We start from the raw sequence: 20822 nt of genomic DNA, 5'->3' as shown, positions 1-20822 counted from the left end.
TTACCGGTCGGTAACTTACTTCAGACTGCGGTCGGTTTAGCAGTAGCCCCGCCGCTCGTGACGTCCTTTGACATCAGTGGCTGCGGTTACACAATTCTCTGTACTAAACAACAAGTATGTTCTGTGCATCCCGGCCACGAGTGCACCTTCTGAGAGGACAGTGTGCTTTTGTGGGCGAAGTTTGGATGAGAGGCGTGAACTGAAATGGTTGTCAATCAGGACTTGCATGGATGTTTTTTTTCTTTAAATCATGTAACAATGTAGCCAATAATGATCCAACGTTTTTCGTTTATTCTTAATTTAAGTTTATTGTTGAATGACACTTTTTAATTGTTTTAATTTAACTTTTTTTGCTCAATTTTATTTTAAGTTATATTATATTTAATTGAAAAGCAAGACAAAATATAAAAAAGCATTTTGACCATTCAGTTTATGCAATAGTGACAAAATCGGCCAAATAAAATTACGATCATTTTTATTTAGCTTCGGCCAAGAATTTTCATTTCGATGCATGCTTTACAACATGAGCATGAACTAATATCATATTTGTCATTTATTAATATTCCTTAATGTTAATGTCAATACAAAAGTTACATTGTTTATTTGTGCATTATTAAAATACATCATCAAAACTATTGACTTTAAAATTGTATTTGTACGATTTACAAATTGTTGTCGTGTTGTTCATTGTTAGTTCACAGTACCTAATGGATTTACTAATGTTAAACACACAACCTTAATGTAAAGTAAGTAAAGTGGTGTACAAGTTGCCTCATATAACTTTCTACATTTATGCTGACAAAACAGCAAGAAATCCGGATAACAGAAACACTTTCCTAAAATGTACAATTTTATTTGAACTAAAAGTACAAAACAATGGTCAGTATGTACAATACTCACATGGCCACATTCAACCTCTTTGGTCTAGATGGTGGTTTAAACACACTAAATGAGCACTGAACTGTGAAAATGCAGTAACACCACTATGCAAAATGGAAAGCTGGATGATTCTATTTCACAATTCTAAAGCCTGCAAGTAAATACCATCAATTGTACTGTACAATTCAACAACAATGGAGGTACATTTTCAGAAAAACATTACTACTACTAACATGATGGTAAAACACTGGCATTTAGCTAAACCTTATCAATATAAATAGAACAAAAACAACAAAAAAGTTTACCATATTTACAAGTAATGCTTCAAATGGATCACATACAATTCTGTCGCAAGACGATGATACATTAGAACACACAGAAAGAAGAAAAAGTGAATATTGGGAATAGTGAAAATGTACATTAGTCAGAGCAAATGAAACAAATATGGTAACATGGCTGTAATTTAGTCCTTAAAAACTGTATGGTAAACAAGGCACAATTCTTATCAATCCAAGCACAGGGTATTGTTTTCAAAAAAAAAAACTGGTCCCTACATTATATTTGCTCATTTTCAACATCACAAAGTCTTCCAATCCTAAAGGTTACATGATTAGAATGTGTGGGTAGACAATTTGTCTCCTCGCTGAGTTGTTAAGACCTGAAAACTAAAACCCAAGTGCTGAGTACAACTGCGAAAATCATGCCTCGCATCATGCCACAGATTTTGTAATATATACAATTATGAAACAAAGGACATACTCTGCGTTAATGTGGTATGGTTCGCACACATCCCATACAAGGTCTAGAAAAATGAAGGCCTCTGTGTTATTACACATCAAGTGAAACTGCAAAATGCATGTACTAAAAGTTTGGGGCACAGAAAAAAAAGACTTTTACTTCAGAGGGCAAAAGAAAAGCACCCCAAACAGCCTAAATGAACACTTTTTACAAACAGTTTTCTTAATGGCCTTGATCTTCAAAGCAAATAATTCACATACTTTACAACACACATTATTTATTAACTGCCCCGTAGTGGAAAAGTAACTGGCCCAGCCACTCAGACCCTCCATGACAGTTGTTTTTATTTTTTCACAGATTTCCTCTTGACGCACACCTCTCCTCCAGTGGATAGAAGGGACAGTTTGCAATAAATCCTGTGGAGTAAAAATATGTTATAATAACATCTTATGGTAGATTCATAACAAACATGTTCCTGTAGCTCATCTGGAAGAGCAATGCCACATTCATGGGTTCAATCTTTGGATAAAAGCTTCTGCCAAATTAAATAATTCAACTTTCCAATGTGGCAAAGTTAATGTTTCTCAATTTACACAATTTTTGCATTATCTGGCACTTGGGTTAAAAAAGCAAGATATGGAAAACAAAGAATATATTTTTTAAAAGGCTTGTTAAACATGGATCTAAATGTAAGTATTATTTCTTTCTGAATGTTGATTGAAAGCCTAGACCAACTTTAATTTGCTCTAAAGTGAGAAATACTTTGTCCCTTACCCTGAACGGCTCTTTCAACATTACACATCTGCTTTCTGGCTCTGATTCTCTTCCAGCTTCTTGCTCTCCTCTGCTGACCCATCCTCCTTTTCTCCAGTTTTCCATGTGCCTGTCCTACAAGTACATAGAGATTGAAGATTAAGCAGTTTTCCACTTTAAACTATTATAAGTATTTCACATAACACAAGAAATGCAAATGCACAAAATGTTATGAATGGCATTGTTATTTAATAAGAAGACAGTACCTGGATTTTTTCAAATAAAGCCAGTAGGCCAGGCCTACAGCAAGAGCAGCCACCAACAGTCCAACAACAATGCCAACAACCATTGTAGTCTGCTCACTTTGCTCCTGTTTCATATCTGCTTAAGATATATAGGGGTTACAGGTTGGCATAAATAAGTGGTGACAATAACTAAACAAAAGCCTACAAACTCACATAAATTCAGCTTAAGATCTATCTTACCTTGTTTGTCCATTGTCACGTCATCAGCAACTGTAATCAGATATAAAATAATATACATGTTTGAATACGTCTGTATACAAATAGCAAAGCACTGCCGATATTATTTGTTTCTAAAATTATCTTAAATTGAAAAAATATGTAATGGCAAATTATTCTATGCATATTCTAAATGCAGAGACTGATTTGATAATTTAACACACTGTAAAATGCTGGATTGCTTCAAATAAATTTTGATAAATATATAGAGAACCAAATAGTTTGTTAAGTTTACCTTGAAGATGTTAATATAATATTAATATTATGATTATCTTGTCTTTAATATTGCTTTGTTGAAATGCACCTCTTAATGTAGATAATTTACTGTGATTGATAACAAAATTATTTTGACAAACCTGTTATTAACAATAAAAAACACAATAAATATAGTTGTGTGATGTTGTTGTGAACAAATATATTGTCTTAGTCTTGTGTTTTTCAAATATTGTATTTTTCCAATAACAGTTTTGTTTAAATTAACCAATGAGCAGCTTCAATCATAAAGAAAAATAATGCAAAAAGTGGGGAGAGGCAAAACTTACATGTTGAGACATTAATGCTTTTAATGTCAGATCCCAAATCATTAGAGACAGTGCAGGACACAGTCAGATTAACCTTTGGAACAAGTGTCATGCTATATGTGATTTTGCCATCCACATAAGCAGTCTCATCAACCTGAAATTACAGCACATTAAATCATTATTTCAAAACATCACCATTTTTTGTCTTTCATATATTACAGAACTGTAAAACAATGATATGGTAACAAGTACACCTGAGCAATATTATTAAAGACAGCTGCTTTTGTTAACGACTATATGCGCCACATGATGGCGCTATTGTACTTAAGTTTGTCCATATGTGTTACGACATTCCCTTTCTACTGCCATACACATATGGACTCAGATAATGCACTTCTCTAGAGTTTAGTTGTATTGATTGCATGTTTAAACCATTACAAACGCACATTACACAGGAAGTGAGCAAGTCTCCTGACTTTAATTGCTTTCTCTGTACACACCCAATCGGTCACTTTAGCGGTCTGGTTTGTTTGAATATTGAGCTCATCCGAGAGCTTCCTGATACAGGTACTATAGGTGCTTTGTCTAACAAACTACTGTACGTGACAACCCACAGCTTGCATTCGTTGACAATGTTATCGAGGTCATAAGCGCATACTCGGTGACAGCTTTTGATTAGAATGTCTAAGTGGCTTGTCCAATCTAAAAGATGAAAAGACACTGAAACAATGTTCTCCTTTTAAAGTTGTTAATTTCCAAAGCTTTTCTCTAATATAATGAGATCTCTTATAAGGTCAACTAAGGTCAAGTTCTGTGGTGACTTGTGTAAAATAATTTAGTTCAGGCTTACATTTGTGCCGTTGATGCTCCATTGTACGATGGGTTTTGGAGAGCCTTCTCCCACACAAATCAAGACCTTGTTCATGGTTCCAACACCTTTCTTCTTGATCAGGCTCTTGATCACTGGGGCACCTGTAAAAAGACTTATCATTAGTCATCAAAACAATACATAAGATACTCTCAAATCCAAAAAAATGAGAAAATAGTTAAGTATACAATAGTACACTTAAGACTGCATTCAAGGGGCCATTTCATGAAAATCAGACTTTTCCCATGTTTAAGTGCTATAATCGGTCTCTGGTGCATCTGGCAACTCAGAAAACGTCAAAAATGACAACCCAGTAACTGTTTTTGTGAGCCTATCTCTGCAAGACTATAAGAAAACGAGCCGTTCAGAATTCGCTCCCTTTATGACGTAGGTAGCCGTCCTTATTAAAATATTACCGAACGTGTCCCCCCATGGGCGCTGCTGCCATTTTTTTCTTCACAAGTGACATACGTGAATTAGTTCCGATACAATGGCAAAAAAGTAAAGCAGAGCAAAGCATGCTAACTGTTTTGTTGTTGGCTGCACATACCAGCACAGAACACTGTTCTACTACTTCTTTACTTTGAATTGTGTATTTTTATCTTAGAAGTAGGCTAGCCTAAAATCTTCTTATTAAGTTTTTTTACACCAAAGCACCCGTTAACCTTGTAATTTCTTGTAATTTCAAACAATTAAATGTTCATATAATTAATTTAGAAATGAAAATAGGCCACTTAATAAATAGCTTTGGAATCTATTTTAATATTTTATACACTAAACATTTTTTTTTATTTGTCATTATTCCTTTTCAGTTATCAAAAGGGTAAAGCGAACACTGACCTTCACCTTATCTCACAACTTGCGTACAAGAGCTGAGACCAGTCATGAGATTTGATTTTAGCAACCGCTCACATCCATATTAATGAATGCCAAGTTTAGCTTGGGAGCAAACGTGCCCGCAGTTTTCTGCCGTACGATCATTTCATAAATGAGGGCCATTGTGTTTGGTGTTTAATGACGAGACACAGCGTTTCTCATTCACTTTGACCCTTCTTTCTTGGGTAACTGTGCGGCTACTTTCACTTATAGAAGGCAGTGTTTATGGTTTTGTAAATATGCAATCGGTTTGTCATGTGTGCTTTTGCATATAGAAAACGTGACGCCTTTGTTAGGAGTCTGTTTGCTTAAGGAAAACAATGTGTATGGTGTGTAAAGACGAGACACAGCGTTACTCATTCGCTTTATGTAACCCTTCGTTCCTGTGTTGTCGTTGGAAGCACAGGCTCCACAGCCCTGGCTGCGTTTTCGGCTGAAAAAGTGGCGGAGACTAGTAGCTCATTTGTACTTAAAGAGACAAACCAAAAACAGTGCGTTTCTCCTCACATACTAAACTGGGCATCTAGAGCATGGTATACTAAACAATCTGTGGTGTATTTTAAGCTGAAACTTCACAGACACATTCTGTGGACCCTTATGGTATATAATACATTTGTGTAAAAGTAGAAAAAAATCTCTCCTTTGAAAACACTTAAAATAAATAGCACTCACCTTCAACTATTAATTCAAATGCTTTTGTTCTCTTTAGGGCACCCATGGAAACAACACACTCATAAACTCCAGAATCAGAATACTTCAGATTGTCAAACTTAGGCTCCTTCTCCAGCTTGGAATTGCCCTGAAAGTTAGAGTTTCAGCATGATAAGTAAGAGTTTAGGAACATGGAAATCACCAAGTTGTCATAATTTTATAAAACATTATAATTTTTGTTGCGCGAAAACATAAAATCGCACAATTTACATAAATTGAATTCTTATTGCTTGAGTGATCATCTAATTACAATGAGAAGTCTAGTTATTATTCATTTGAATTGTAAAAGAGACGTTTATTTTCTACCTTTCTCCAAGATGTTTGCATTGTTCCTGAGCCGTTAATATCCAGAGTGATCTCAAAGTTCTCGCCGACTTTTTTGTTAATTTTACCGGTGCTGCTGAGGAGCACCTCAAGATCTTTAAGACAAAAAATTATGCATTACTGTTAACTTTGAAAAACAGTCATAAATCTATCTGTCAAGAATCGAGAAAAGAAAACAAAGTGTCCTTTACAATCAACGGTGATTTGTGCCGAATCCATCATGTCCTCCCTGTCCACCAGTGAGCATGTGTATTCTCCAGTGTCGGCCCGCGTGATATTCCTCAAGGTGTACGTGTTAGAGTTTTCCACTGTCTTTTTATCACCCTACGGAGAAAAACAAGACACGCTTTAAAAACCTCACATCAGCCTTCTGTAGAAAAGGAGCTTAAGTTTCCATTAGCAGACGTACCTTGATGTAAAAATTGTAGCTTGAGGGAGGAGGGTTCCCGTCTGCCGTGCATTTGAGGGTCACATTGTCTCCTTCCTTGAAAGGGCCCTGGGACACCACCTGGAGGCTGACCTTCTCGGTCGGGTCTGTAGAGTGAGGACATGTATGAATCAAAGTGGGCCGGACAGAGAGGGGCAATTAAGCCCTGATAGAGCCCGTGCAGATACGAGCACTTCACAAAACCTCCTGATGAGCCAGAAGAGGCCCTTCAGCGCAAGAGTTGAGGCTCTTTTGTGGTGGGAAATGCTTTCGAGAGTTAGTCTGAGTAGTGCCGTTCTAGTTCCTTCACAATAACGGCAAAGCCTCATTTACCATCCAATAGCCGTGTTCCCGAGAGGCCAAATTACAGATCTTATTGGACAAAATTAAAAGAGCCATTTGATTCTGAAGGCTTTTTTTCATTGGTACTTCAAATTGGTCATTCTAAACCATGCTGAGAATTATCCCAAACATTATGCCATTACCCACTTATGTTTTCAACAGATTAATTTACAAAGAACTAAGGATGCATAATTATAACAGGAAGTAATAAAACACTAGGACGACAGCACAAACTGCCAACCCAAATAACATGAAACAAATACAAATAAACTTCTCAAATTTCTGAAAACTCACAGTTTACTGTGAAGTTAAGAGGTGAAGACTCAATGTCGGCTGATCGGGCATGTTGAACCCGACAGGTGAATTTGGTATTAGCATCTTCCTTCACCGCTGCGTATTCAAGCTTAGAAGTTGTGGCAGAAAGTTTGGTCACGCTATCAACATCCACAGCTTGGCTGATTTTAATCGCTGTAATAAATGGAAAATATTGGTTAATAACAAAACATTCAATGGGGATCAGCTGTAGTCAGTTTGAGCATCCAATTATTGTCATATTGCCACGTCTCACTCTACCTGTTCCGTCAGAAGCTAGTGGAGCTTTGTTCTTAAACCATGTGATGTTGGCAGCTGGGTTGGCACCTTCAGTACGGCACTCTGCAACCTGATGAGACAAAAGCACTTAGTATAAATGTCTATATTGAGAGTTCAGATGTGATCGCCTCTTACTTTATATTTTTATCAGGCTTGGGTGTTTAAAATCAAAGTTATTTTACTTTAATGGCAAAGAGGACATATTCATTGCCATTTAAGTGAAATGACTGAACCTAAACAAAGGAGCATGAAAAGAATCGCTAAATTCAGAAAAACATTTTAAAACGTCTCTAAGAGGGGTTTGTATCGGAACTCTATATTGTATCCACTGACTATATTGGACTGAACTTACTGTAGCTAGTTTGCCGATCTCCATCACAGTTGCTTGTTTTGTGATCTGAGGTGGCGACGGAGCCTCTGAAGAGAGAACATATATTGTTTGTTGCTGGTATAATCCATAAGTGCTGCCAGAAAGACTTTTACTCATTTGTGAGTTATCATTATTCACAAGAATTTCTAGGTTTTGCTATGGTGTCCAACACTTACTATAAATGGCCAGTTGAACAGGGAATTCCTGAATGCCAAGAGACTCGACGAACATGCAGGTGAAGGTTCTCTGATCATCCATAGTCAATTTTGTGATGACGAGACTGAAGTCATCTTTCAAACTGACTCTGGTCTTGTAGTTCACGTCATCTGAAATGGTGGCATTCTGACCCGCACGCTTCACCAGTATGTTCCCTTTGTCCTAATAAAAACAGCCATGTAAAACAGAGCAGTTTCATGACAACCACAAATGTGCCATTTACAGGTTGACCTCTGTAATGTTTTCAAAACAACATACTGTTTGTATGCAGTCAGACACGTGGAATTTGACCAATGGTATGAGTTTGTAATGAACTGTTTAGATGGGAATTGATGAGTTATTTAGCAAACATAATAGAAGTACTTACATATTTCCATTGGGTAATCGAGACTTCCTCTGCTTTGACAAGACCTTTGTTGCATGGGATTGTTACGGTCTCTCCATAATTGCACTCCAAACTACTCACTACAATACACAAGAAAGAGCAGAGCACTGGCCGTGAATATGTGTCAGACAAAGCAATAAAGTGAACATTGAAATATTCGTACAGGTTAATATTAGTGACGCACCAAAATGGCATTATCGGTTTCGGCTGAAATAAAGAAATAAGCCGAAATGAAAGCAGAATCCCTTCAGTGTTCGTGCTCACTCCAGCTGTTATAAAAAGACAACCATGTAAGGGCGCCATAAACAAAGGTTTATATAACAAGAAAAGCTAAAAATCAACGGACAGAAAATGACTGTGTGAAGAACGACTTTATGTTTCTTTATTGTCGAAGATCACATGCATGTTTTAAATCCGAACTGTAAGCGCAACTGACTCTTCATTGTGAACGATCAGTGGAACGATCTGTCAGTAAGTGATGATATAGATCATGTGGACTGTCAGGTGCTGATATCAATGAAGCATTTTGCCTGTTGTTTTCATTAAAATGATTGTGCACCATATATAAACTTCTTGTATTAGCAGGAGCTTCTGAGTTTGACAATAACTTGACTACTGTTATGAATAAAATAATTCTACAAATGACAGAGTAGGTTCTGGCATGAAACTGTAGATTGAACAGCCCCAATCCAAACCAATCGTACCAATAATTTCATACACTGTGAAGCTGATTGATTCCGTCAGTATCAGCAACCAAGACTTTGTATTGTCTAAATACTTGCGTATAATTAATACTGTTAAATAAAAAATATAGTAATAAAGTAACTTTCGGTTTCGGTCCCGAAGTTTCATTTCGGTGTATCACTACGCCTTTCGTGAAACGAAGGCTCAGCCTCAGGTTTTTTTTTACCAGGAAGATTTTAATTTTATTTGAATTAAAATAATTTTGCCTCGAACCAGGCAAAGCAGGCAAAAAATTTGACTATTCAAATAGAAAAAGACACATTTGTTCGAGTACTGTCTGTACTTCTCTGAAACATTCTCTAAAGTCAACTTCTCTATACTAAAATACATTTCTAATGTGTACTGTAATAAATTAAATCACACAAAGGTCATTTTATAAAACTGAAAGTCAAATTAATAAATTATTTTTGACAAAATCTCTGTTCATTACAACTATAATAGGTATGAAGAAGCATTAGTTTTCAGATGCTAAAGCTGACTAGCATGCTGAGAAATGTGCATGTGTATTTGTGCAAAATTGTGCTTCACATAAGCTTCACTGCCTACATGTTTTTGTTTAAAAGCTAATATGCAAATAGTAAAACAAGGTTGCAATCTCTGGTTAACTGGTTGTAGTTTGTCGCAACTACACACAACTAATATTCTGGGAGGGGGCCTTGACGGTTGACAACTGCAGACACAAAACTGCTAAACGTCTGAGATTGCAAGATTGTGAATTCCGTAGCTAGACCTATGACACATTCCTGCAAATCCTGTTTATGACATTTGCATGACTGAACCTGCCATTTAAAGAGCGATTTGGGATTTCGAAATTTAGATCCAACCAGTGACGGTAAGCAAAATGTTTACTGTCAAAAGACATAGATGTGTGAGATCCAATAACACTTCCCTAGTGGAATGCTGTGATATCATATATACCATAACTTAATATAACATTCCATAATGTTCCGCAGTAAAAATCAAGTACACGTGTTTTCTCTTTTTTGAAAATTGTTTAGTGTAATGTTCAGTCAGGGTTATATGAGCTCTAGAGAATGAGGCCGCCCTGAATCCACACAAGTATTTGGTCATTGCTATGCAAAGCCAAAGTTTTGACTCATTGCTCAGTGAAGTTGTATCCTGCTGAGAGCGCTTTTTTTTAAATGTAAAGACCCATCATAAAACAGAATTCAGCTCCTGGCTATGTTTTCTTTACAAATATTTGAGACACAAAAGAGTCAAAGGAAGTAAAAACAACATTGGTTCCCTCCAATCATCCCTGCATCAACACCAGCCCTTAACTGGAAATTCATCCAAACTGAAGACTGCTATCATATTGATGATCATAGATTATTACAAAATACAGTATATTAGTAACATGCTTTAATCATACAGCAATACTTTACTGTAAATTTATCACCCCGATTACTCATTAAACCTGATGGATTTTCTTACTATTAGTAGAAAAGTAAATGGACACTGGCGGACACACTACAAGAGAAAGAGGTGTGTGCACGAGTGACATCAGAGCTCAGACAAAACCACCAGCAGGTGAAGTAAACAAATGACACTGCTCTACCCCACCTCCCCCCATCCCGATGCTCTTTGTCTGGAAAACAGGTGCTCTACTCGAGTAGCTTCATCGTACACCTGTTTTAACACTGTTATATTAGTTAATATCTCTAATATATCTATCATGATATAAATAAACGATCTTGTTGATTGAGTTGCCAACACATGACTGAGAGCAACAACAAATGATATTATGTTGTTTATTGTTTTGCTTTGTTAAAGGTCCGGTATATGAAGTCTAGGCATGTAGTGGTGAGGTTGCGAATGGCAACCAACGGCTCCTCCACCCCTCCATTTTGAAGCACTACGGTGGTTGACACAGAACTAAGATGACGTCATGTTTTCGCTTCTTTGCCGAAGGACATAACATATTTACGAAACTCGTTCTGTAGAGCAGTTTGTTTATTTAGGGCTACTGATGAAACATGGTAAATTTCATGCAAGGTGAAAAGCTTTATATGCCTCTGAAGACATAGTTATGAATGTTATATTGCATTTCTGCCAATAGAGCCTTTAAAAAATGACAACTAACAAATTTAATTCCTTTTTATTTTTTTTTTGTGACAATACAATCACATTTGTATTAATTTACACACAGGTGGTTTATTAAACCTTGAACCGAGTGCATTGTTAAACCCCTAAAATATGTACATGGGTAGTTGTCAAATAAACCGTACCATGTGGTGTGACTGCAAAAAAATTCGAAAACAAACTTTTTGTAGAATATTCATTTATATTATTTCTATTTATATGTATAATGTAAAATGTAATAAGAGAGATGTATCTTCCTTTTAGTTTTTTTTCCTAAATTTCTGCTGTCACACATAGGACACGTGCAGATTATTTGTCAACTATCCATTTACATTCTGAATCTCACAGACTGCTCAAACAAATGTGAATAGGTTCAAAATGACATGTTCGCTAACCATTAACCTAAGGTGAGTCAGTTAAGTGCTTATGTGTGCATGCGTTGTAGACACGCAGGGAGTGGTTTAAGGATTTACAGACTGCCACCATAGTGGATCTCCAAGAGACTAAGACAACCCTGAAATTGATTTCGAACCTGCCTTATTACACCAAATGTCCTCGCTTTAACATGCATGAGCCATTAGGCTGCCTTGAACATGCTATAAATTAAACCCAAGATGGATCTGAAATTCCTCTCCAACAAAACTCATCAAGCAGGTTGTACTAATAAGTGATAAGTGCACTCAGAAATCACATCCATTACGTTATAAATTATGTATTTGATTGCAGGGCCCCCCGGGGACCGTAAAGAATGTCTGATGGGCACATCACAGCTGATTCAATTCTGACCCGGAGGATTCATCGGCGGCCCCCAGTTCATGAGCGGCTATTAAACTAAATAGAGAACTATTAACAAAATACAGACATGCGGCTTCCTCTGAGCTCCATTAACCACAAAAGCAATTTACTAGTTCAGGGTTATGAGTGGCTGTTCATTCTGCTACCCCTCCAGAAACTGCCATTACATCATCTAAATTATGAGTCAGAACCTGGTAACATCTAACAAAATTAGGTCAGAACAAGTTCAAGTCAGTCCTTACCCAAATCATTTTGTTATGTGTCTTCTACAATGTATTGTGTAAAATTTACTAGAAATGGGTAGTTAATCTATACATTTTTTATAGTTTTATTTTTAGCAGTAATAGTCTTCGCCCCCCAAAAAACACAAAAAGAAAAAATACGTCATCATTTACTCTCCCTCGAGTTGTTCCAAATCTGTATAAATGTCTTTGTTCTGATGAACACACAGAAAGAAATTTGGAAGAATGCTTGTAAGCAAACAGTTCTTGGGCACCGTCACATTAAAAATAAAAAGTGGTAGTCAAACGTGCTCCAGAGCCGTTTGCTTTCAATTCCTACATTCTTCAAATTATTTACCAAGCTTAATATCTCTCTGTGTTCATTAGAATAAAGCCATTTATACAGATTTGGAACAATGTGAGGGTGGGTAAATGATGACTGCGTGTTTATTTTTGGGTGAACTGTTCCTTTAAAACCGTCTAGTCGTTCATGCAACCCACAGTCTACTCAACCTGCACATGTGCACAACCCTAAAATTAACAGATACTTGTATCTAAAACTTAAGAGCACAGACTTCAAACTTCACAATTTATTGGCGACCAATTAGACGTCTAAGAGGATTCATGTGGTCTTTTATTAACAACCTTCCAAACATCAAAGTCCCATTGAACATATATTCAAAAGCCCTTTTTTAAACAGCAAGGTGTCGAGTATTTTTGCATAGACAGAAACCGTGGCTTTATCTCTTCCTAAAACCAATCTCCCTGCTCCCGAATGCCTCTGGGCTCTACGCATTTGCATTCCACAGGGCCCCTTGTGTTCATAACATCGGCGTTTGCTTGCAGGCATTGAGATACCAATCAAATTTGGTGCCAAAACACAGAGGTCAGCTAGCTTCTATTGAAAGTTAAATAAGCTCATTCTTTAGCCTTTCTAGCTCTCGAATGGTTGCCTCCCACATCGTGTGAGGGCCCGGCGTATACTGACCATCATTATATCTTTGCAAACAAAATAAGGGTAAACGTTGATTTCAAAATGCACAGTTGATGTGTGCAGTAGCTAGCTTCTCTACGTTCAGGGGGAAGAACAACAAAAGTAGCAGTGAAGGTGTGCTACCTCAAGGCCTTTGCTATCCAAGTAAAATAAATTATCTTTAAAACTCTCGAATGTAAAAAAACTTTTTTCAGTGCTATGATGTGATATATGAAAACGGATCTGTTTCACATTCCTGTGTAGTTTAGGGTTTGGCCAGGTTCGTAAAAGAGGTCATGAGGATTCTTAACCGTCTTCTGCTTCATGATCCCAGTTGCCTGGGGCTCAACATCTGCAGCAAGCCACCTAAAACAGACTGAATGCACTTTATTTACTGGCTGACTACGGAGAAGCTATTCTGTTAAAAGGGACAGTTCAATGGAGCTTCTGTCATCATTTACTCACCCTCCAAATCTAAATGTCTTTGTTCTGATGTACAGAGATAGATAATTGGAAGAATGCTTGTAACTAAACAATTCTTGGCCAACACTGACTACCATAATAGGAAAAAAGGTAGGAAATAGTGCCCCAGACCTGTTTGCTTTCTTCCATTTAGGGCTGTCATTATTAAATCATTTTAATCATTATCAAATCAATATGAATCATTTATAAATAATTGTCTCATCGCGATTGTTTGACCTCAGATCATCGCAATTATTGCACATCTCTATAGAAGACACTAGGGGAGCTGTAGTGCCTGTATATTTTAGTGTATATATTGTAACTAACGCATGGTAATACTAGTCAAATGTACCACCAAACACAATTTATCACTTTAATTTCAGTGTAAAAACCAGTCTAGTATGGAGGACTAAAAATGACAGAAGGAAAAATAAATAAATAAATAAATGCATAAATAATAGTGAAAATAAATACATTTCGGTAATATAAATGGCTATTTCTGTATTTTTGCATGTATTTATTTATTTATTTATGCTTTTCTATATGTATTTATTTATGTATTTATGCATTTATTTATATATTTATTTATTTATATATTTTTTTTATTTATACATTTATTTATTTATGCATTTATTTACTTCTGTATTTCCACATTTCTACATTTATTTATTTCTGTATTTCCACATTTCTACATTTATTTTTCCCTGCGCCTGTATGCTAATTGAGTGGGGGGCCAACATCAGTCTGAGGAAGGATTGGTTAGAGCGATGTGATCGAATCTTGATTTCGCTGCCCTGTTTCGCTGGTACAAGCAAGCCTACTCGGTAATGCTGCTTGAGTATGTAGCCTGGATGGAGACTTTTGTTCAAGCAATTGCTGACAATTTAAGATCATTAGAGCAGGATTGTGAGAACAATGCGTCCAATGACTATCTCCAGTTTCGTTTGTGCAGAGTAATGGAGGATTTAGTTCAGATCAGTGCTGAAATGGATGTCGAAGTTGAGGTAGCAGTCCTAGAGAGTCTTCAAGAAATCCTCCGCCAACTTCACATTCTCTATGGTTCTGTCTCAGATTCGATTCGATCACATCGCTCTAACCAATCCTTCCTCAGACTGATGTTGGCACCCCCCACTCAATTAGCATACAGGCGCAGGGAAAAATAAATGTAGAAATGTGGAAATTCAGAAATAAATAAATGTAGAAATGTGGAAATACAGAAATAAATAAATGTAGACATAAATAAATGTAGAAATAAATATATATATAAATAAATAAATACATAAATATATAAATAAATGCATAAATACATAAATAAATACATATAGAAAAGCATAAATAAATAAATAAATACATGCAAAAATACAGAAATAGCCATTTATATTACCGAAATGTATTTATTTTCACTATTATTTATGCATTTATTTATTTATTTATTTTTCCTTCTGTCATTTTTAGTCCTCCATAGTCTAGCAACATTTTATTAAAATAAAAGTAAACTTTTATGTTTGTCTTGCAAACAGACTTTGCTATGACTGATAGCATTTTAACGTTGGCTTCAATTCACTCCTGATCAATTTACTTAATTTACAAGTATTTGGCAGTTGTATTATTGACAGGTGAAAGCCTAAACCTTAAATATATGATGACCCAATTTTTCCGATGTATTTCCAAGAAAAAAAACATAGTCTTATATTCAGAACAATATGGTTGTTTCAAAGCTGAATAAAAAATGTATGAGAATCAAATGTCAAAGCTCTAAAACAGACAAAGCGTCATAATCTTCAAAGCACACAAACAGACTTTATTAGACAATTAATCATCAGCCAAATTTCATAATCGTGACAGCCCTACTTACATTCTTCAAAAAATCTTCTTCTGTGTTCAACAGAACAAAAGCAATTTTGGCAAATGGCAATCGATGGTGGCCAAGAACTGTTTGCTTACAAGCATTCTTTCATATATATTTATCTGTGTTCATTGAAACAAAGAAATGTATTCTGATTTGGAAAAACATGATGTTAAGTAAATGAAGACAGAATTTCTATTTTGGGGTGAACTATGTCTTAAACATTCTCACCACAAATTAACCTGGTTTATGATTTTGTAAATGTATAACCTTAACTGTTGACCTACATCATATACAGAATGTTCTATAATAAATACCCCAATTACAGTCCAATGCCCTTTGACCGTTAATAAGATCTGTTCTTAAACTCTTCATCACAAGAAATCTGTGCTACTTTGGAAATCCACCAGGAAGTTTCCAGATTTCAGAGACACCTGGCACAGGTGCGGCTGTGGCTCACTATGGCCTGTGCAGTCTTGCCAGCTCAAAGCAGGCGACATCAAAGTTCCCACAATAGAAAGAAAGCTAAAGACAAGCTTATATGTTTTCTGAAGCTGACTTCAAAGGGTAAATGTCAAAGGTTAGGCTAGGAGTTTGTCTTTCCAAAGAAAAAAAACTTACAGAGCAGTCCTGTTTCAGCATGTGGGATTGTTTTACAGGGGCAGACAGATATGAGAGATAAAAACAGAATTGTGCAAAGAAAATTGTGGAGGTGACAAGAAAAGACAGAAAGAAAGTTTGTTTTTAGTGATATTGACCATAACAGCACTACAACGTCTCACTGTTTGTATCACTCTTCAGACAGATGACAACACGTTACAGTTTATTACTCTTATTCACATGTGATGATCAATGCAAAAGGGATGTGCATGAGATACAAACTTTGAGATCAAGGCAGGGTGGATGAGAGGGCTACTGTTTAAAACATTCAGCTATACAGGTGAAAATAACACCCAATGTGTGGCTAAGCATAAACCTATTTATACAAGGCGAAAGGTTATCAGTGGTTGGTTTAATAACGTCTGTTTCCGCCTGCGATCTGTTGCTGCTCAGCATGGTGCCCTGAACGTCACAACGTACAATCAGTTATTAACACTGTCAGTTACTTTGTCTTTACTAAACACATGACCTTTGTACAACAAGGAATATGTGGTTTTAAACCACTATGAAATGTGTCTACTCAACACTGTGTAATGGGTAATTGAAATAAAATTGTATAAATGTTTTTAGATGCCTAAAGGGGACTCTGTAGAAGGAAATATGTCACATAAAAGATCTGAAGGGGCCGGCCCAAAATTGATTTAAGGGTCTCATGTTGCTTGAAAGAGGGAATGAGGAGAAAATGCAGAGACAGAAGGCTGTTTCCGGGGGTTGGAGGGGCTTTTATTTTAATAGCTGGTTTCATTTCCTGAATCCCAGCGCACACACAGCGTGGGATTAAGAGCTTTCAACTGTACATACATATGCAGTACAAGTCCTTTCTATTAGATGTAACAGGTCACACTGTAAAGAAACTTCTAGGTTTTTAGGAAGTAAAATTGAGGGAGTGAATTGCACAGAGATGCAAAGAAAGCTGCCTCCTCAACTCATTTTTCTCTCTTACATTTCATGCAGTTCCAAATTTTAGTGGCGCTTTTGAAATGCATGATGGGAAGAGAGGTATGAGCTGCAGTAATTCATATGGTAACCCGACATCTTTTTCAAGAGGAGTGAAGGGGTTGGGGTAGATAATGGCTCTCGGTGGGGAGCATACAGTTGAATTTGATTACAAATGGTGATGAGTCGGCGGGAGATGTCGCAATCGTACACGCATTAGTTAAAGAAAACCTGCCGGACAATATAGTCAGCAGGGGTCAAGAGGCGGTCCAGTAGAAAGCGAATAACAAGAGAGAAACAACCTGTCTTTTTGTTGGAAATGCTGGGTGGATCCAAACAAGTGCACTGAAGGTTACAGCGAGCCATGGGGGATATCATGCATCTCAATGGAAGCATTTCTACAGGGCAAGAGGAGTCGCTGCTAAGCACACACATGACTATCCTGTTGTAAAACAATGTGGCTTCTCTCTTTTAACCTGAGACAATTGATCTCTTGTCTTGCTTGATGACAGATAAACCGGTTCTTATGAAGAACCAAATTCTACTCTGCTAGGAGAACAGAAGACAGGGGAAAACAATAGTTTTTCCACTATAATAGTACGTTCGCCGAGGGAAACTTATTAAAAATTGTTTGTGCGGATGAATTGCAGTTGGTTCTTCTGAACTAAGCAAATGCACCTTTATTTGCTCTCTTTTTTTAAACATCACACACAAATGGATTTGTTTGGATGGTGCGGTATGGCGGAAACTGGGGGGAAAGCCTAAAGGATGTCTCGTTTTACAATATAAATAAAACTATTCAAATCCTTCCCTTTTATACATCTTTTCATCTCAATTTACTGGAATGTACCGGAATACTATTAGTTTACCTGGTGTGTTAACATGAACTTTCAAGCTACATATGTTCACTGCTATACAGAGATCCTTCTCAGCCGGGAAACAAATGAGTGAAACACGATAGGAATATTCAAACAAGTTCCACAATAAAAAAAACAATCAATCAACAAACTTTGCAAATGCAAAGTCGCCTGAGGATAATGCTTTCGACAATTCTCACTACAATAAAAAGTCTAGCAATTAAAATTAAAATGGAACTTAATCCCACATCAACCACAATATGTGTTTTCAATGTTTGCTAAAAAGGCACTAAAGGGAAGTTCTTCGTTTAGGACAGGAGGGATAAAAAGAACAGAAACCCCACAGCTGAAATGGCATTACGGGTGTGACATAGCACATGGTGCGTGTTGAGGGGGGTCGGGTGTGGTGGGGGGAGGGGTGAAGAAGAGAGCTCTGTTAGAACAAAAAACAGATGCTACAGTAACAATTTGTTGGAAATTCGTTTCGGCTCTCGGGTTTTATCCGAAACACAGTCAACGACTCACAGAAAAGAACGTTCCGTGTACTAACCCCGACAGAAATAGACATGGACGCAATTAAATACGCATATCATTTTTTGTTGTTGTATTAAATAGGTACCTAACAGGTGTCGGTAACTGAAGATTCGTTATACCACAACATTCTGCATTAGTTCAGACGCATTCTGCACGTGTACACAGATATGCATCTGTGAGCACAGAACCGCCACAAACGCGCTTAAGTTTGCGTTGCAGCCCAACGATCCTTCAACACACGGGACCCTATCATTATGTCCTCCTTCCTGCCCAAAAGGCTTTAAAGTTGTATTGACAGACGAGCTGTGGCTCACGGTGCCTCATAATAACAGATGTTAACTGGAAGGGGCAAAACGCAGAGGCTTGTAGGCTATTTTTACCTGTTTATGCTACTGATTTACTAATAATAATCCTGCAAAACGAACGCCCCGTATCGCAGTCGCCACGTAAACCAACGCAGTGACTGAAAAGAGGTACATATATAAAAGACTCGCTAAAATTATTCGTCATCGGTTTAACAGCGATAAACGCATCGAGGTTTGCTTTGTGCTCATCCACCCAATGCATTGTTTCATGTGTCCGTGTGCAGTCGAACAGGTGCAAGCAGATGTGGAAAGGGGGGTTATTAAAATATTTACTGTAATAAAGCATTTTCGTTAAATATACATAGTAAATGAATGCAGTGTTCCTTAAACAGAACATATTCTATTCAACTTTCTGAAACAAAAACTGGCGCGCGCTTAGGAAAACGATCTCCAAACATCGGCACGTTTTCTTTAGCCGCGCGGCACAATCGTTTACTTTATAACTTATGTAACGTCGTATAGATTCACAGCAGCTGCGTGTTACGTTTCTACGGTTACAACTTAATCTGAAAAGTAATTACAATTTCTTCTATTACACTGTAAATGTTACTTTATTTCAATGTAAATATCAAAGACTACGCAAACGCACGTTCTCGACTCAAATAACAATGTATCAGTGAACAAAAGTAACTTTACCTTGATTCAGGAGCGACACGGTGAGAATACACGTTAACAGGGCAGCCCAATGCATCTTTTAGCAGTCAGGAAGTGTGTTCTTACGCTTTAAGTCTTGAGAAATAATATCCTTGTGTTTTTGCTGAATAATGCTGTGTCTTAAACAAAACACACCGCATGCGTCACTAAATTCAAACTTCGGGATTTTTGTCCACGTGCCACATGTAACTCCTGCTATACTCTGCTCAAGCGGTGATGGGCGGTTATAGCTGTGTCCTGAAGCTCCTCCCCTCTGCCTGTAAGAAAATAGACATTTATTTAAACTGCTAGACACATGCATTATCTTGTCTGTGATCTACTGTTCTCGTACAGTTTCGTTTTTTAAAGCTTGACCAGGTATCATCAAATCAGGGTGTGGCGAGAGACAAACATAAAAGCACTGCATGGAAACACTGGTCCATTTTAAATTTCAGCCATCTCTTCACGGCTTCTCGTACACATACATCTCTTTAATGTTTAATTTGTTTAAACAGTACATAATTTATGTGCAGACTCTTGTTGGCTTTTCACACAAAGGAACAAGCACAAAAACATTTTCCAGTAATGTTTACACCTGCCTTGGCATACATTTTTCTCACAGTAATGTTTGCCGGTGAATAAAACAATGTAACCAATAATATTAACAATACGGATTGCATTTATCAGATCAAAGAAAAACACGTTGGATCAAACGACAATCTTCTGAAAAATTAAATCAAATGATGGTAGCATCCACTGGCTGTAAAACAGGTTGAGCTGGATTCTTTCTAGAGTCTCCTTCAAAGCCTGATCTCAACCGGGCGAATTAAGAGGCGTATTACACCATTTGCATTTCTTTCTTGCTCTCTAGGGCCATTATCACCCCCTTCTCCCTGTTAGCCAAACCTCTTTTTACCTCCTCCTTTGCATTTTATTGCCCCAATATTAGTTGAAATCCCCCTTCACACACATCTCTGTGGCAGGTGGGCACATAGGGTGGGGTGTTCCCTCAGCCCATTCTGTTCACATTGTACTTCCTCACACCTCCTAATGACCGGCCTGATAGATACGAGAGTAAATGCACAAAGAACAAAAGCAAACCATGACCATTCTGAGGAGTATAAAGATGAGACCACTGCGGTTCACAAAGAGTTCATAAGGGCACAGTATGTCTAAATGCACCTATATGTGT

General features: G+C 37.1%; 1 protein-coding gene across 2 annotated transcripts; it reads right to left on the bottom strand.

Moving 5' to 3' along the window:
• Positions 1-297: 297 nt before the first annotated feature.
• Positions 298-19964, bottom strand: alcamb (activated leukocyte cell adhesion molecule b). Of its 2 annotated transcripts, none has more exons than XM_079481471.1 (16): positions 19634-19890; positions 8505-8602; positions 8098-8299; positions 7904-7968; positions 7534-7621; positions 7255-7428; positions 6601-6725; positions 6383-6515; positions 6174-6286; positions 5829-5955; positions 4263-4384; positions 3434-3566; positions 2856-2885; positions 2637-2751; positions 2392-2505; positions 298-2033 (listed from the first exon to the last, which is right to left on the bottom strand). In XM_079481471.1, exons 1-15 carry the CDS (start codon positions 19686-19688, stop codon positions 2412-2414), a joined length of 1674 nt encoding a protein of 557 aa, XP_079337597.1. In that variant the 5' UTR covers positions 19689-19890; the 3' UTR covers positions 298-2033; positions 2392-2411. The 2 variants fall into 2 exon arrangements, with proteins under 2 accessions (XP_079337597.1, XP_079337596.1); XM_079481470.1 differs by having other exon boundaries at positions 830-2033; positions 2637-2754; positions 19634-19964.
• Positions 19965-20822: the final 858 nt, after the last annotated feature.

The sequence above is a fragment of the Barbatula barbatula genome (assembly GCF_947034865.1).
Source record: "Barbatula barbatula genome assembly, chromosome: 19".
Lineage (NCBI taxonomy): Eukaryota > Metazoa > Chordata > Actinopteri > Cypriniformes > Nemacheilidae > Barbatula > Barbatula barbatula.
The sequence above is the reverse complement of the archived record's forward strand: the minus strand, read 5'-3'. Positions and strand labels throughout refer to the sequence as shown.

Excerpts from the sequence above, each read along its gene's own strand:
- alcamb (XM_079481470.1), bottom strand. The coding sequence starts at position 19,688 with ATGCATTGGGCTGCCCTGTTAACGTGTATTCTCACCGTGTCGCTCCTG. Across the intron at positions 6,726-7,254 it reads TCTTAACTTCACAGTAAACT|ACCCGACCGAGAAGGTCAGC; the intron begins GTGAGTTTTCAG and ends CTCACTCTACAG. Across the intron at positions 6,516-6,600 it reads GCTACAATTTTTACATCAAG|GGTGATAAAAAGACAGTGGA; the intron begins GTACGTCTGCTA and ends TTTTCTCCGTAG.